The 19,086-nt window shown below is 42.8% G+C and overlaps 1 protein-coding gene across 1 annotated transcript in view; it reads right to left on the bottom strand.

Annotated features, from left to right (window-relative positions):
• Fam114a1 (family with sequence similarity 114 member A1) overlaps nt 1-19,086 on the bottom strand; it is a 66,099-nt gene that overhangs the window by 41,464 nt on the left and 5,549 nt on the right. The window contains exons 2-3 of the mRNA XM_050149631.1: nt 15,947-16,299; nt 3,060-3,147 (exon numbers count right to left, since the gene is read on the bottom strand). Coding sequence (XP_050005588.1) covers nt 3,060-3,147; nt 15,947-16,291 — 433 coding nt within the window. The 5' untranslated portion in view covers nt 16,292-16,299. The remainder of the gene's footprint in view (nt 1-3,059; nt 3,148-15,946; nt 16,300-19,086) is intronic.

Genomic DNA, 19,086 nt, shown 5'->3' with positions numbered 1-19,086 from the left:
GTTGCCATGGGAGATACTGCCGACAAGGCCTAAAGGACAGAGTGCGATGCACACAGAGTCACAGCCTGCCTTCCCTGCACAGGCAGCACCACATCTACCGGTTACACCTGAAGCAGGTAACAGAAGCCAGATGCTGTGGAGTAAAGTCCACCAGAAGCTAGGTGCGCACCTGCCAAGGCCAGATGACCTAAAGAGAATGCTGGGATATTGCACCAACAGGAAAGCAATCTGTCAGTGCTGAGAAGCCCCACGAAAGTTCAGGGAAGTTCAGATCCAGTGAATAGGTGAACCACTGATGGGTGAGACATAATGGAGGACTCACGGGGGTGTTGGGGAGTATCTGCAGGAGAGCACTCCAAAGTGTGCTCAGAAAGGACCCATGACCATTCATTCCCACAGGGATGGTGATTTCTTTGTGCAACTGTAGACTGTGTATTTACAGTTTAAAGAGAAAACGCACTGAACTTTCTGTTGTGGAATATTTGTTTAACCATGTAAAGATTTGTTGCACCTGTTTTTGTTGTAGAATATTTGTTTAACTATGTAAAGATGTGGTGCTGTTTTACCTGGCCTGCCTAAGGCATCCGATTGGTCTAATAAAAGGCTGAATGGTCAATAGTAAGGGAGGAGGTATAGGTGTAACTTCTAGGCAAGAAAAATAAGTAGGAAGAGGAATTTAGGCTTGAGAAAGAAAGAAAGAAAGAAAGAAAGAAAGAAAGAAAGAAAGAAAGAAAGAAAGAAAGAAAAGGAGAAGCCAGGGAGAAACCAGGGGCCAATCAAGCAGACATGGAGGAACCAGAAAAGTAGGACATACAGAATAAAAGAAAGATAAAAAGCCCCGAGGCAAAACATAAATGAAAAGAAACAGGTTAAATTAAGTTAAAAAGAACAAGTGTGGACAAGCCTAAGCTAAGGCCTAGTATTCACAATTAACAATAAATGCAGACCTTGGCCAGGCCTGTGGGCTTAAGGCTTGGCTTTCACAGACCAAGGAGGGGGCAGAGCCACCTGGCAGAGTTTCACAGTGGAGGGCCTAGCTGTTACTTAGCAGCTTAAGGTTTGGCTCACATGCTCAGAGAACACTACAGGTGCACAATGAAAGAGGTCCAGACTGAAAAAAAAAATCTTTAAACAGGTTACAGTGTGAAGAGGTACTTAAGAAAGAAAAGAAAAATGGGTATAAGCAGTCGCAGAAAAGGTAAATAGTTTAAAAATAATTAGGTAAAGTCTTTAAAGAAAGAGTAAAGTAGTATAAAAAGAATAAGCCATGTAAAGATGGGAGATATACAGGGAGTCTGGATCCTGTATGGTGCTTTGTTGACTTTGAATTTTTTGAACGTTGCTGAGTGAACCACAGCTGCTAAGGGACAATGGTCTGTCTGTAAAAGGAAATGCTGAATTACACCAGCCGAGATACTTTAGGGATGCTTTAACTTTAAAATGGAATTCAGAAAGTGTATTGTGTTGGGGAAAGATTGTGTTTTTATTTCCACAGGAAATGAAAGGCTGTGGATTCCTTCAAAATTAATAGAGATCAGATTTGACTGGGGGAGACACCCTGAAAAATCCTGGCTACAGACATAAAGAAATAAACCTAGAAAACCTACAAAACAGGTGACATACATGCTGATCCCTTGACATGGGAACAGCTCTGAGGCTGGATGAGACATGGTAAATGTTGGTTACACAGTCCTCATGACTTACTATTACATGGCATCTTTTCATATAGCATGAGTAGAAGTTTAGTTATACTGTTATGTTGTAAAATACTATTTTAAGAACTGTTATATTTGTGCATGCTGTGGAACATTTGTTTTAATGATGCAAAGATGTGTTGCCTTCTTTTATGTTGCATTTAACTTGTGAAGCTGTTTTACTTTGTCTGTATAAAACACTGCTGCTGCTGGTCTAACAAAGAGCTGAATGGCCAATAGCAAGGCAGGAGAAAGGATAGGCAAGGCTTAGGGTGTTGTGCCTACGCAGTTCATTTTAAAATGTAGTATAAAGTTCTAGCTCTTGGAAACTATTATTACAGAATGTTTAGGATAATTTAAGAATCCAGTTTAGTAGTAGTCATTTATAACAATCAAACACATTACATATGTTTTCAAAGTTAAACAGATGTATTTTAGATAGATAGGTGATTTTCAAATGCTTCAGAGACCTACAGAATATGGCATTAAGATGTTTAATAACCTAAGACTTAGTGAGACATTGCTCCTGACAGCACCAATCTACTTCATAGAAGGATGATGGGTACTGAAGAACCTCCATATGGAGTTTGCATTCATTTGGGATTAGTAATACAAGTTAGGATAGAAAGTAAATTAGGTACACAACTTTGGATTCACCAAAATAGGATAGAGTATTTTCTATGAATTTTCCAAATGCAAATGGACTAGATATTATAAATGTAATTCTTACTTGATAATTGTTCTTATTGTATATAGTTGTACTATGTTAAAGCTAAAAAATTTATTTTCCTTTTTATTTAGACAAAAAAGGGAAAAATGTTGCTGAATATTTGTTTAACTATGCAAAGAGAAGAGAGTTGTTCAGCTAAATGCATTCAAGGGACGGCAAGTCCCTCTCTCAAACAAATGGAACACCAAAGTGACATAAAACAAGCAAAAACTAGTAGAGTTGGATGATAAACACATAGCTATAAGTAAGCTGGGTGTGGTGGTGCACACATGTAATTCCAGCACTCAGGAGTCTGACACAGGAGAATCACAAGTTCAAGGTCAGCCCAGACTACACAGAAAGACTCAATTTTTAAAAAAAACTCTGTGTGTGTATCTGTATTTATGTGTATGCATAAATATGTGTGTACATATGCATTTATCTATATCTTAAATCTATACTTTTAGGGATAATAAAGACAGTGGTTTAAAACCACATTATGTGGTTTCCAAATCCCACCCCAAACAATACTGACTTGAACACTAAAAATGGATATCTCATGGGCAAATGTTAATCTCCACCAATATATGCTATGTCACCATCTCTTGTCCCATCAAGCTTCTGAACTCTGTTCTGGTGCAACACCCAACACTTACCTACTGTGGCTGATGCAGATGAGAGCAGAGATTTCCCCCAGGATCCCCAGCCTGCCCATCCTCCTGTCTGTGGTGGAGAGTCCACAGCCTGCAGAAATAAACATTAGCAGCAGGTCAGATATTCACTTTGTCCCTGAATGGAAAAAAACATTCATTCAGAGATGCAGAGATTTCAGAACAAAAAAAAAAAAAACAAAAAAAACCACCAAGTTAACCATATCTCCTGGGCATATAGTTTATATGGGTCATAAACGAGTATCTTGACCCCATTGCAGTATGTACTTTGGAACCAAACGTAGTAATGGAAGTGTTGGCTCCTGTGGACTTGGCCCAATGTGAGAAGGGAGCTGTACGCCTCCCATTCCATGAAAGACAGGGACAAGGGCTGGTAGGGCTCAGGGGTGGGGCTAGGGGAGTGGAGGGGGGGGCAGGGAAATGTAACACATTAGAATATAAAAGTGATGGAAAATATTTAAAATGATCCTGATTTAGCCCATTCTTACAGAGCTAAATAAGTGTGTCTTTCAAGACAGTTAACTTCCAGACTTGGGGAGTGGGGATGAGAATGGTAGTGTGTTTGGTGAGTGGCGGTGTCCAACACCACTAAGTGTCCAACGGGGGCGTCAACCAGCCTGGAGGGGGGTGGTGACGACAGAAAGCTTTATGGGATATTTGAATTCAAGCTGTCGGCTTCACTCAAATGACCCCTGCCACTCAGCCCTCACCTGCAAGGGTAAAACTCTTCCTGGCTGATGCAGTCAAATTCTGTCTCCCTGGTTTCCGAACTATAGACTGGAGACTGTGGTTTAGTGCGAGTTGTTTGTTTCAACAGAATGTGAAAACTCAGGCAGTGTGGGCCACCCTAGCCTATTCGCTGAGCCAGTGAAGGGAAAGCAGGCTGTGCAGGATGGAGCTGCACCCAGCCCACAGCACAGATTTTCTGAAGCATCTCAGATCTGTGATTTCTAGTTTGGGAACCAGCCTCATTCCCAGATTTGTGTTCTGGAAGATTCCCTCAATTTGGCTTCCCTTCCCTCCGTCCCTCCGTCCCTCCGTCCCTCCGTCCCTCCCTCCCTCCCTTCCTTCCTTCCCTCTTGATCTCTCTTTTTGTCTCCCTCCCTTTCTTTCTTGTTCTGGTCACTAATTCACCCTCAGAGTCAATCAGTGTGCTTTGGTATTTGTTGGATAAATGGCCGACATTCATCCACTTTCTCTCTCAGGAGATTCTGTTAATCGCGTCAAGTGAGTCCAACGCACTTAGCGGAAGCACAGCTTCCTCTTACTGTTCACAAACATCATAGAAAGCAAAGGAATAAATACATTGATCAAGTATTTGAGCTTTTTAATAGGAACGAAGGGAAGGAGGCCTATATAATCCATGGACTCTGTAGCTCTGAGGCTGGCCGTCAGTCATCCCAGTTCTCTTTTCCCTGTTGCCTCTTACTCTTGCAGATAAAGGTGGTATCATGCCCAGTTTTTCACCACAATGTGTACAAATAAGGAAATGTTGGCTTTTGTGTTAAATTTTCAGTTATGGCCATTGCCAACTCTTTCTCTTCCTTGGGCCCTGAATGTCGATATGATGCTTAACCGTGAAGCAGTCACTTTTGCTGCTTCAAGGAAAGGCCAGGGAAGCGGCAACCCTGGTCCTGATGCTGATGGGCACCGTGCCAACGCCAGGAGCTGCTTGTCCCCATCTTTCCTTTTATGGGAGAAAAAGACATTGCTGCTCTGTAGACCACTACGTGTTGAATTTTGGTTATCTATATCTTGACGCATTCCTAACTGACAGCATCCATCCAGCAGAAACATGAGAAACAGAAAAGGCCATAGACTTGAATTGCTTAAGCTTGTGTCTAGGTTCTGCCGTTCTGGACAATGAGTTACTAAGGTTCCTCTAAACCCTCATTCATTCATTAAAAAATGCAAGACGTGACAGAAGAGAGTTTTCAGAATGGGGCAGGGGATACACTCAGTGCTACCATAGACTTTTATGAAATTGTTCACAGAAGATGTATACACACACACACACACACACATATATATATATGAACTCTCAGAACCAATAACTCCACAGGTTTTGTGAAGATTAAAAGAATCATTTCATATAAAGTTGTGAGTGGAAGCCCTGTCATATAAACAGTCTGTGGGTGTTAGGTAGTAACAACACGGAACGTCAGCCTTACTACGATGTAGAGAGGTTGGCAAGCTGGCTGTCAGTTTTTCCTTCTGTCTGGAAACAGAGAGGCTTGTCAAGGTGAGTGGGACACTCATGACTCATGACGGTCTGCAACTCGTTGGTGGTGCCTGCATCCATCACCTCACCTGGCAACTGAATCCAGAGGCAATTTCGTGCCGTCAGAAACACAGATGTAAGCTGATGACTAACATCTACCCATTCATATGGCCAATCACTGCCCTTGACTAGGAAGGACAATACACGCAGGGGGTGACAGCTTCTGACTGAAATCTATACAATATTTAATATGATCTGACAGTTGATAGTTGACTAGCAAATGGAAAAGAAATGTCAAATGATTCTAGAATGTTTTGCCGTGTAATAAGCGACATTCCAACTGCTTTATTAAAGTTCTTGACATCGAGCTGGGGTGTCTGGACAAGTTGTAAGGAATATTTGTAATCAACGGAAAAATCCTCAAGTGGCTAGCTATACACAGTTAACAAAAATTACAAGCTAAAGATTAACTGTGAATTATATATCTCATCATGAACATTGTCTCCACTAACTGGTCATTATGCCACACACTTAGAAGCCTACAAAATTGTATAACATAGTACCGCTGAGATGGCTCAGTGGGTAAAGCACTTGCCACTCATGCCTGATGTCTTGAGTTCAAGCCCTGGTAAGGGCAGAAGGAAAGAACCTTCTCCACAAAGTTCTCTGACCTCTACATGTGTGCTATGGTAACATGTGCAAACACACACGGACATAGCCAAATAAAAGTAAAATAAGCAGAGTGGGTGAGCTCGCACCCCACATTACTAAATGTTGTCGTAAAGCTTTTTGTTCCTCATCCTTTGCCTGTGTATCTCCCACCTGCTACAACAGAGACCATCACGGCCTAGCTCAGACATCATCCTATGAGAACGCTACACGTTTTTCTCCTTCTCACAGAGTTAGAAGAATGAGTTTGGACAGTGGGAACAAATCAGGCTTAGATTTAACAAGGACATCTAAAACCTCATTGCAAGGGCTGGGGCGAGAATCAGCTGATGGCTCAGCTGTTAAGAGCGCACGCCTTTAATCCCAGCACTCAGAGGCAGAGGCAGGCAGATTTCTGTGCTTTTGAGGCCAGCCTGGTTTACAAAGAGAGTTCCAGGACAGCCAGGGCTGTATAGAGAAACCTTTCTTGAAAAAAAAACAAAATAAAACACAAGAAGGTCTGGAGAGATGGCTCAGTGGTTAGGGGCACTGATTGCTCTTTCAGAAGACCTGGGTTTAATTTCCAGCACTCATATGGTGGTTCACAACCATCCCCTCACTCTCAGGGGATCCAACACCTTCTTCTGAAATCTGCAGGCACCAGCCATGCATGTGATGCACAGATGTATGCGTAGACAAAACACCCATATACATAAAATAAATAAATAAATAAAATTTATATAAAAAATAAAACCTAGTTGGTCCTTTGAACAATAGCAACCATTGTGTGGTATTAAGCATATCTAACAATGCGGGAATCCATGGAGCTCAAAGTTCCTCAGTTAGAAAAGACATTTAAATACCTATCGTCCTGCTTAACATCAAATAAAAAGCACATTTTAGGACGGAGCTGTGGCTTAGTGGTAGAGTACTTGACTGTCAGGAGCAAGGCCCCAAGTTTCGTTCCTCAGACCATCAATACCACCAGCAAAACGTCGACATCATTTACTGAGGCTGCGAATGTGGCTCAGCCAAGCGTTCGCCGAGTTACACGTGAAACCCTGGGTTAGATTTCTAGGAAAACAATGAACTGCTTGTTTATTTATGTGAACATGTTCAAAACTATAAACAGAAAATAAAAACCATCACCAAATACAAAGACCATCCACAGTTAGGTGGAAAATACATATTCCTATGTTAAGGGTAAAAGACCAACCTGGATGTCCCATCCCCAAGACAGATGAGGAATCCGGTACTGTGTGTATATTTGTACCAGGGGTGCTGGCCATTGGATCCAGGAGACCAAGCCTTCCTCCAGTTCTGTAAATCATGGCACAGATACTCTAACCTTAGTAGGGAGGTTGCAAGCTGTCCTGGGCACCTACAGCCCTGTCAGAAGGTCTAGCTTGCAATGGCCTCAGTTATTTCCAAGTAATTTTCTTCCCTGATGAATATACACAACTCAAGTCTAGGAAGATTTAAAAATTAAATGTAGAAAGGCTAAAGTCCCAAAGCCACGCTATTAATGTTTTTTGGTCCACATTTGACCTTTTCTGTCCTACTAATATTTATGGAACTTAACAGGGTGACAAGGTTTGAAAACCAATTTACAATGAATAGCTGAATTATCACTTTAGAGACTTTAAGCCAAAATTGTGCCGCATTTAGGAATACTATATTAACATTTAAGTCTACTCTATAAATTTAATGGCTTTATAACAATTATTAAGCACTCAGCAAGGTTTGTAACCTAGAGATAAATGATGTACTTAAAAGGAAATAGAATGTATCACATTTTTGTTATTTAAAACATTTGAATGTATTCAAGTTGGGAAAAAAGGACCAAACATTAATCAAATCTCCCTGGAAAGTGGCTGCTCTGTTTTGCTTAGCTTGCATACAGAATCATGATTTGTGAGATGAACGTAATCCCAAGGGAGAATTGAGTGTTTAAAATTGCAGTCTTAATAAACTAAACACTAATTGTTTAAATTAATTAAACAACTAAGCAGATCTTTTTATGTACAATATGCACACCAGCTTACACCAAAACCCATCGAAGGACCTAAATCTAAGGATCCCAAAGCCAATTGATGATTTTGTCCTTTCTGTTGTCATGGAAATAAGGTCATCCTCTTAGTTACACTGTCTTTTTCCGCCTGACTGCTGCAGGGTTGGAGTCGGATGGTTCTCCATCCCCTGTCTTTGTTTATCTCCATCAGTGACTCCTCACATCTAATCATGTCCAGTGTCTCCACCACAGCTCTACTGCAGAAACAAGGGGCTTCTTTCAGACTTCTCTGGTGTATGCTCCACGTCTTTCTTCTCCACCTCGTCGGAAAGGTGCCCACTTCCGTGCCCGCTGCTGTTACCACTTCTCCATCTAACACAGCAAGATTCCTCCCGGCACCACTTCCTGGAGCCAACTGCATCGAAGTCACAATGACTTCCTTGGTGACAAGCTATGGATTCGTGTTATTCGTTATTATCTGACGTCCCAGTAGGATCTGAAGCTTAGCCATGTTTAGATTTAAAGCTCTCTAGTTTCATAGCAGCGGAGCCAGTTCACTTTTCTTTATCATAACAAAATATCAGAGGCAGGCACATTTTAGAGGAAAAGGTGTTAACTTAGTTCACAGTTCTGGAGATTCCGAGGCAAGCTCAGTACTGGCTTGGATGGTGGTTCACATTCATTGGTTCACAGTGGATGGTGGACAGTAGGAGCATGTGAGGAAGGAATAGCATCTCAAAGTAGGAAGTCAGAGAGCAACTCAAGGCTTAGGCTCATCATAGCTTAACAACTCATTCTTGTGAGAGCTCAAGAGTCTCATGAGAGGTACCTTAACCCTCAAACCTCAAAAGCTTGCTCCCACAGTGACACTTGTCCTCTAACAAGGCCATACCCACTCCAACAAAGCCACACCTCCTAATTGTGCCACTCCCTATGAGATTATGGGGGCCAGTTACATTCAAGCTACCACAGAGATCCAAGTTAAACTCTATCCAACAGCACTGTCTCTGCCCGATCTTCTCATTATTACTTTTTTATTGTCAGCATTTAGGACTATGATTTCAGTTATTTTTAGAACATTCTTACATACATAGAAGATATTATGTATGCTTCTTAGATTAAGTTACAATTAAGTTAATTCCAATAAAATACGCACAGTCCAGGTCAGCAGGGCATCCTCATTAGGAAAGTCATGCTCCTGACGCAGCCATAATAAGCAATTCTATCATCCCTGCCTCCATCAACATCGATGCTTTGCTAGTTAGCATTCTGAATAGCAGAACTGATTTTAATTGGTGAACACAGTGTACTTTTTTCTAGCATCCCAAATATCTGAAAAGATAGGTGTTCATGATTCGTAGATGGTTAAATATATTTGAGAGAGTCTTCCCGCCTTTATGTGTCCAGGCATAAGGAAGCCTTTTGGGCCAGCTAGTCTACAATCAGTGAGCTCTGGGTTCAGTGAAAGATACTGTCTCAAAATAAAAGGCTGGAATACAAAGGTATAGGACTAGGGGTTAACCTCTAGCCTCCACATATGTGTGCACACATGTGCAAGCACACACACACACACACACACACACACACACACACACACACACACACACACCAGAATTCAGAAAACTTGACCTGGGCTGAGCCTTTTAAGGATCACTAGGCTGGTACATCATCAAATCTTGCAAGATCCATAAAAACAAGAATCATTCGTATCATCCTCAACGAAGACTAACCTTTCTGAACTCGGGGAAGACTTGCCTGAGCCTCAAGACTGGTTTAAATTAACACTCCAGGGAAGGCTTTCCCCACACTGCGGTGGTCACTGCTTCTCTATGACTGCCTGTCCTAGCTAGACCACAGAAATCCTGTAGATGCCACAATTCCTCAGCTTTCTGGTAGCATGCAGCTGGAAGAGGTGCCGGAGGAGGTATCCTAACATCCAAGGTTCGAGGGAGGATGGGGACTCTCTCCCTCAGATGCTTAGAGTAAATCGTGCAGAAAGGCTTAATGCCATGGCTCCTGAGGACAGAGGAGGAGTCCTGAGGACAGACAGTTTCTTTGAGAGCAGTGTGATAGAAAGTCCCAATTGACGTGATTGAACTAAGAAAACCTAGGAGTGCTCTCTGTGAGTTTGTCTGGGGGTGTTTTCAGAGGCAATCACACACGAGGGCGCCAACCTCGTGAGTGTACCAATTCCCTGGTGGGTTCATAACATTAAGGCATTATTAGCAGATGGTAAACATATGAAGCAGGATGCCACTGGGGACACATCCCAGGGAGCTCGATAGGTCCTAGTCTCTTCCGGTATCTTCCTTCCACTGGGGACATATCCCAGGGAGCTCTACTGGTCCTCGTCACCTCCGGTATCTTCCTTCTCTCTGCTTCCTGTCTACCACAAGGTGAAACACACTTTCTGTCATATGCTCTTGCTGCTGTGATGTTTGGACAAAGTCACCACGGCCCATGCCCTCTGAAACTATGAGTCAGAGGAAATATTCCCTCTCCTTTGGTTGTCTGTGCTGGGTGTTTGTGCACAACAACACAGTATAACTGATCCAGTCATCACTGGCAGACTGCTGGCCACATCCTGTCCTCTGGCTTCATCCTGGTCAACACCACTCTACTGTCCAGGTATAGACTCCACTCAGTCTGATAAAAGTGAACAGAAGGGTAGGACCCAGATTCAAAGCAACTATGCAGACACAGGTCACTTAAAGACAGACATTTATGCATGGTGTGACAAACTCTAATGCATTCTAGAAGACATTTTTCCTACAGAGACATCTTTAAAGGGGTTGATGAGACTTTATCAGGCTTAGCTACCTTAGGATCAAGGAGGCTTTTGAGCTTGACTATTTCCCAATAGAATCGTTCATACTAAGGAACCTGTGTTCAGTAGCCAAGTAACCAATTTAGAAATGACCTTCTATTTCAAGGGCTTCCTTCCTGCCTGCCTGTTTCTTTTTTTTTCTAAAGAATTTATTAAAGAAAAAAACTATCTGACTTGATGGTTATTTTCTTCATTGCAAAAAGATTTCCTGTAAATAGCCAACAAAAGGCAAATATAATAAAAGACTAGTATTTAAAGATGACGCACAAAATTGATCACTTCTAATAATAACTTAAGGAACTCAGGATAAGAAACTAAGGGAGAGAATAGAATGTCCTGTAGACAGAAAAGTAGGGTTCAACTTGAAGGTCAGAAAAGAAAAATAGCCAGCCACTGGCTCTTACCTCTACTTCAGTCTGAAATGGTGATCCTGCCTCCAGGAATCTCAGAATTAGACTGTGTGTGATAGTTGTCTCTTCCTGTTTTATATCTCTCTCTAGTGCTGGGATTAAAGGCGTGCACCACTACCACCCAGTTTCTATGGCAAACTTGTGTGGCTACTGGGATTAAAGGTGTGTGTGACCACTGCCTGGTTTGTAAGGCTTTTCAGTGCGGCTGTTTTATTCTCTGAACTTCAGGCAAGCTTTATTTATTAAATATAAATGAAATGTCACTATGATGTCCTTTTCTGGTAATTCCTTAAGTGAGGCTAAATTTGCTCCCACACAGAGGGTTAAAATCTGACTCTAAAGAATAATTGTAAATATTCTGAAGGCAATTAGACAGCATGACCATTTACCAAAATAATAGCAAGTTCTACCTTAGAGCCTATGACTGCCTAAGCCATAAGCTTTTCACTAGGATTATGGTACCAAACTTGAAATTCTTCCCTGTGGAACAGGCCTCACAGCAAATCACAAAGTGGTTGGTTTCTCTGGTTACTCCCATGCCACTATTGCACCAGCAGCCCCTCTTGCCTGCCAGGTCAGTACTGCAGCAATCAGGGTGCAGTGCTGAGGGAGACCACTAATGTCTTCTCTCCCACAACAGCTCACATAGCAACTTCCAGCACTCTGAAAGCTAGCCAACAGGAAAGAAGTTTCCCCAGGAAGTTGAGATTGATTTCTCTATGTTCTATAGCCAAAGTGTATGGTATCTTCAGCAATAAAGTCACACCATGTAGTGATGGTTGACAACCAACGAAAGCGATACGAAAGGAATGGATATTATGGAAAGTCTTGCAGATACCGTAGCTTCATTCAACCCTATGAATAGCTTTAACAGAACTCTTATTTTAGCAGGTGTTGCTCTTGTCCTAGCAAAAATAGCCTTACTAGTTTTAAAATATGTTTTGGTCTACTTACGTAAGATTGTAAGAAGACAGATAGAAAAAGACTGTATATACTGTGAGGCTACATTACCTTCGAAATAATGAAATTTTGTATAAGGGAAACCCCTTTCGGTGGCATAATATGCCTCTGGCCTGGCGCTGGAGGGATAGCAAGCAACTTCCTCTAGCCATGAAGCCCCGCTGGGCTACACCTGGCCTAGCTCTGGAGTTTTCACTCGGCCTTTAATCCATCCTTTGCGTTGCAGATAACTTTTGTTGCCCTATGTGAATCTTGTCTGAGAGTTTCCCATGGATACAAAGCCTATGCTAAACTTGTTTTAGAGGAAAACTGGAAAACAGTTGTTACCTCATGAATCAGGTGTTTGTACCTGGCATTGTATTTTCGGAAACTTCATTCAATTTGTTTTGAGATACGGAAATCTACTAACTAAAGTGTAAATATGGAAAAAAATTAAAGATGCCAAGAGGCAAAGGAAAAACTCTTCAGTCCACCTAGGCTGAGGCCCCTGCAGCTGCAAAGGCTAAATGCATTCTCAGGGTGTCTCTGAGTCATCATTTCATGGACTCGTGTGAGCCCATGTACCAGTGATGGATTATTTATGACATAGTTACTGTGCTTATTGTTTATAGTTTTTCTTATATTTGTTATAGTCTTTTTTATTTTAGACAAAAAAAGAGGACATTTTATTTGTGTTTTAATAAATAAAGCTTGCCTGAAGATCAGAGTGCAAAGCTAGCCACACTAGTCAGCCATACAGGCCAGGCAGTGGTGGTACACACTTTTAATCCCAGCAGCCACACTAGTTAGCCATAGAGGCCAGGCAATGGTGGTGCACGCCTTTAATCCCAGCACTAGAGAGGAATATAAGGCGGATGAGAGAGGAACTTGCTCTCGTTTCAGTCTAAAAATTTCATAGAGGTAAGAGTTCTTTAGTAGCTTGATTGCTTTGCTTTTCTTATCTTCAGCTTGAATCCCCCCCCCCCCCCGCAAAGAGTTAGTTAGTAACCAGCCTAAGCTATTGGCTGAGTGAGCTGGAGGGACAGAAAACCCCACCTACAGTGTCCCACTCCTACCTCTGGGTATGTTACGGCTATTGTTTCTATTTAAAGACTAGTTTTCAAAAAGCTACCTAGAGAAAGGATGAGTTGACTTGCTCTCTCTCAATGTCATTATCTTTAGTTTCATTTTTGTGTGCTGAGGATCGTATTCCTGGACCATGCCCATGCTAGTCAAATGCTCTATCACTGTGCCAAACACCCACTCCTCTTCAGATGTTTCTGAAGCACTGGACTGGCACCACAGAATTTTAGAACCGAAGTGGTACCAAGAGATCACCTCCTCAAAGAGTCATTAAGAGTTTCTTCATGGTTCTTTGTACTGCAACAATTATTTTAAATCCTGGACAAACGTGAGAACTATCTGAAGCTCCTTAAAAGGCCCCATCCATGAGTCAGGCTCCATTAGGGTGGCACTCAGTTGTCAGTTCATTTTAAGCATCCCTGGTCACTGGGATGCTTGTCTAGAGTTCAGATCCTCTGCTCTGGGAGTCTGTGGTCCTTAGGGGGTCATGACTGGCCTCAAAGACTTTATACGTGACCTCTCAGGGGAGATAAGCTTTGTGGATATTTTCCATATCTTATCCAAATGCCTAGCTGGCTCTCAAGTCTCCTCCACACCATCCCCACAGAATGACCATTTAGCTTGGTTAGAACTCCAGGCCTGTCTACTCTGTACCAGGACAGCTATGAGTGCAACTCAACACAAAACTGTAGACTTTCTTAAGATACTGTGAGACTGCTTTGCATTTTATTTTTGTTTTTTTGTTTTTGTAATTTGATTGTGTGGCTCTTGAGAGTAGACTTTGTAGGTAATCTATTGCATTGCCAAAGGTTGGATGTTTCCAGTGACAGATCAATCTCTCCTCTCTCTGGAAGCTCATACTACCTTTGAGCAGGTCTGAGAGTCAAACCTTTGAGGATGATAAAAAGAAGCCACACCTTGAATACAATTCACAAAACATTGGAAGCAAATATCGAGACTTCATGTGAAAAGCCCTCATTTTATAGAGTAAAAAATTGAGACAAAGAAAATTGATATTTCTTGACCAAACGACACAGTTAATAACAAACTGGAAAATGGATGGTCAGACTTCTTGGTTCCCTGTTTCATGTCTATTCTTGGAACACTACACTCAGACACTTCTAAGGGATTTGAGGTGCGCACCTTGAGATTAATGAGGCTAGTCCTTGGTGAAAGCTGAGCCCTGATCCTCTCTTGTACCATCATTCTAGATCACCCAAACAGCTCATCTTCCTGTCCTGTGCCATGCCTGCAGGGAAAGCACCAGGAAATAAAGCTTAGATGGCCATGTTGTTGGAGCACAAGGAATGCCTATAATCTTAGCACTCGGGAGGCTAAGGTGGGAGGATGAATTGAAAGCCAGCCTGGGGAACATGGCAAAACCTTGTCTCAAAACCCCCTCTCTCTACAAAAACCAAGGTACCCACAGGGAGACACTGGCTCAGCTTGTCCTACCTACAGAGGGACAAGTGCAGGCACTGTAGGGAGGGGCACCAAGTGAGCTCTGCTTCTGCTTCCCAGGAAGGTGACAGGTGATAACAGACTTGCGATCTAAACGCAGAAGACCCATAGTGGACCTTTGGTTATGCAGCAGAACTCCAGGGGTTCTGCAGAGACCCCTGGTGCTTATCATTTGGGATTATTAAGGCTAACACTGTATCTTTTGTTAACCACTGAGCAGTCCAGGACAAGCTGCTTGTTGTCTTTGAGTTTAGGTGCCTCACCCATCAACTGGAGTCAGAAATACCTAGCTTTGAACCATCGCATGAGTGAACCGCACAGCATGTTGGGAGGCCAGCAGAGCTCCTGGCATACAGACCATGTCCAGTAATTGATGGCTGTCATGATTCTTAACACAAGGATCAAAACACAAAATCAGATCCACAAGTTCCTTTTCTGAATGTCTTCCTTCCCACCACACAGCAGGCACGTGCAGAGTCACAGCACGTTGTGAACTCTCAAGTCCCAGCGGCAGAATTTGGCTCAAAGGGTGCCCTTGTGGGTTGATATGGTACCTCTTCCAAATATGGTTTTGAACTTCTCTGTGAAGCTTACGCTGGAATCTAATTCCCATCAGATAGTAAGAAGTAGGACCTTTAAGGACTAGCTAAAAAAATCAAGGATGTAGCTCAGCGGTGGTGAACTTTCCTAGAATTGGAGAGACCCAGTTTGATAACCAGCCCTCGAAACAAACAAACAAACACAGGTGATGGGGCTCTGCCATCATAAATGGATGAACTCATTCATGGGCTCAGTACTTCAGTCGGTTAGCTTGGGAATGGGCAGCTTTAACAACCAGTCGCCAAGGTCTCTCGTGCACAACTTATCTCTTGTAAAGCGATGCCTTGAGTTACCTTGGGTCACTTCCTGCAAGAAGGCCATCATCTTATATAACCCTCATCCCTGCTGTAGAGCTGTGAATCAGAATAAACCTCTTTTATTGAGAACTTAACACAATCTGTGACATTGTGTTATTAGCAACAGCTAGCAGCCAGAGATTGGGTAACAGAAAGAGTTTAGGTTAAAACATGGTGACTCTTGCATGGCGGTGGTGGCTCACACCTTTAATTCCAGCACTCGGGAGGCAGAGGCTGGTGAATCTCCATGAGTTTGAAACCAGCCTGGTTCTACAAGAGCTAGCTCCAGAACATCTAAGCACGCTACAGAGAAACCCTGTCTCGAAAAAAACAAAAGCCAACCAATCAAACAAACAAAAACCATGGTGACTCTTACCTCATCGTTCTGTTCTTTCAGAGGAATGTCAGATCCAGTATCTCCCTCAAGGCTTACAGAATCAATGCACTCAGCCAGCGTGTCCTCGGTCACTTCTCCATCGAGGGGGGCCTCCTCGGCATCACTGATCTTGGCCTGCTCTAGACGCCCTGTAGGCGCAGTCTCTTCACATGCAGCTGTGGTTTCATGCTGCTCTCCGGTGTGGTCAGCTGACACTGGCTCATCTGAAGTCGTAGCTGGACCACACTGCACGTCTCTGTCTTCAGCTGGGGAGTCACCCCGGGGAATCCCCGAAGCATCTTCTCTGACTTCATTGGCTATGATGTCACTGGCATCATCAGACATTTTAATATCTGTCAAGGGGATCACAAACACTTGTGTTGGCAACATTCATTCAATTCAATTATGCCAAGTGAGGGCAAGCTCCCGTCGATCAAGAAGTAACTATGTGATCTTACGTAGCTAGATTAATGGCTTATAAAGATATCTACCTTTTAACTCGGGTCCCTGTTGCTGCTGTCTTACATGGCAATAGGAACTCTGGTTGCTGCTAAGGATCTTGGCATGGGAAAGCTGTCTTCATTTCTCTGAGTGACCCTAACTGTAGTCACAAGTTCCTCATCGTCACAAGTGTCCTCACCAGAGTGAACAAAAGAAGGTTGTATATGATGGAGAAGAAGGTGACATGTGGAGAAGAAGGTGACATGCCAGGAGCAGAGCCTGAAGGGGTTTACTTTGAGAACAGAGGGAGGGGCACAAGCCAAGGACTGAGGCAGCAACGAAGGGCTGAAGAAGTCAAGGAAACCATTCTTCCCTTCCAGAGTGTAGGAGGAACCAGCCCCGCCGCCATCTTGATCCAAGCCCAGGGGAAATCCATATCTGACCTCTAAACGGCAAATGTGTGTTGTGTAAGTCATGGAGTCTGTTGGAAGAGAGAGCCAGCACTGCAGACAGGGCTCTCTGATGGGATTCAGTCTCAAAATTGTACAAGGTTCAAACTTCCATCTTATTGCTTACTGAAAGTGTACCTTTTAAGCCTCGGTTTTCTGATCTAGAAGATGATTTTGAAGCCAGCCTGGGCTGCCTATAGGTATATCATGTCTCAAAACAAACAAACAAGTCAAAACAAAAAAAAATAAACAAAAGAACAAAGAATGTCTGAGTTTTATCCCAGACCCACATGGTGGCAAGAAAGAACCTACTCCTGCCAAGTGGTCCTTTGACTCCACAAGTGAATTGTTACAAGTGGGAAGTCTCCACAACAAATGAAAGAACGAATGAATGAATGAATTAGTTAACTTTTCTCTAAAGAATAAAAAATGTATCTGTGAACTTGTTTAAAAGGTGCTATTAGTTTTGCGGAGTCATCAAACACACGCAAGGACTTACAGACACGCATGGCTCCACTGTCCTTTGTAACAGTTAAGATCTTGTTGTGGCTCTCAAACTCCTGTTCCCATTCCACAGACATGGAATTGGTTAGCTTTGGTTTTAGAGGCTCACAGAAAGGGGAAGGAGAAGTGACAGCTACTGAAGGGTCCTCTCGGAGGGAACAAGAGTAGTGGCAGTGGTTGTATAGGTGTGTAAAATATACCAAAAAACACTGACCACAATGCCTAAAAACAGTGTGAATTTTATGATCTGTGAATTATAGCTTAATATGCTGACATAGAGAAAGGTCTACAGCCAGATAAATAATTCTAGTAGCCAACTAAATCTCTGTCCATGTCTTATTTTTAACGGCAGGCCTCTTTGTCTTGTGTGTTTCTCACAACAAATCCTATATTTCTGCCAATAACATGCTGAAAATCTCAGTGCTATCGTCCAGGAAACCTTCACCTTCTTAAGAATACATAGTATATTGAAGGCACAGACTCTAAAGAACATCACTACTGACATTTTCCTAAGCCAGCCCAATTTCAAGCTGCATTCTAAATCCTTATCCTTCTGTCCACAGGTAAGCAGCCCCTGCCCTTCATCATGGCAGCAGACAAAGATCATTTCAGAGAACCAAAACCGGTCTGTGGGGTGCCTGACCCCAGCTAATGCATTTACAACATAACTCTTCCACCTAAGGCTCAGGGACACCGTGGAAGAGAGGACAGAAAGATCGTAAGATCCACAGAACCAGAACGTCTGCTGTGAGGTGGTGTCTTCCATATGTTAGGGAAATTTTAACAATATAGTCATCTGATCAAGACCTGCCTAATGACTACGACAACACCAGCTGACAAGCTGAAGTGGGTGGGAGCAATCTCACAAGGCTCCGCCCCTAAATGAAGAGCTACAGGTGACTAGTGGCTGCTGAGAGGAGACTCCGATAGGTTACCTAAACCCAAGCGGTCAGCCATAAACAAATACACATATGAGCAGTACTAAATGTGTATTCATTTATACACATGTGTATCCATAGTTACACACATATACGTACATATACATGTAACAATCATTAAAGACCAGGTCATGAATTTGAGGCAACGGGGAACATGGAAGGAGTTGGAGGGTGTGATGATGGTGGGAATGTTGTAAATAAAATCCTTGTGCATAAAATTTTAATAAATTGTAAATTAAGAAAGAGAATATAAAACATCCAGTGCTATGATTTACTGAGTGCTTACAGTAGCCAGGGTATGCAAATGTATTGCTTTCTGTGGATTAGATACACTGAGCTTCATTTTCCAGACCAGAAAACTGAGGCGTAGAGGGCACGCCTTCAGTAGCTGACAGAATTACAGTTGGAGAAATGTGTGACCTTGAGATTGAACCCCATCAGAGTCTTTGGTGTTCAGAAGCCATGCCCACTTTCCTACTTATTCACCGCCAGAACTTCATTGTGGGCCTGCTGTGATTTCACCTTTGGGTTTTCCTTCTCCCCTTTGGCCATTCCCCAAATCCACATACTTTGCCTCCTAATTACACAGCTTTGCTGTCTACATCTCAGAGACTCCCTATCCCTAGCCGCACTGAGTGCAGCCACACTCCTGCCGGCATCTGAGGACCAGCACGCTGATCCCACTAGGATTAGCTCCTACTATACCTTTCCAAACACGAAACGAGACATTCACAACAGACTGCAGCTGGCTACTGAAACCTACTCCTCCATCCACAATGGGAGGGTCCTGAAGACGAACCCTTCACCA

Source organism: Alexandromys fortis, unplaced genomic scaffold (assembly GCF_014885135.2).
Source record: "Alexandromys fortis isolate MF-2015 unplaced genomic scaffold, M_Fortis_MF-2015_v1.1 scaffold_0, whole genome shotgun sequence".
NCBI classification, from domain to species: Eukaryota; Metazoa; Chordata; class Mammalia; order Rodentia; family Cricetidae; genus Alexandromys; species Alexandromys fortis.
This window is presented reverse-complemented; position numbering and strand designations above follow the sequence as displayed.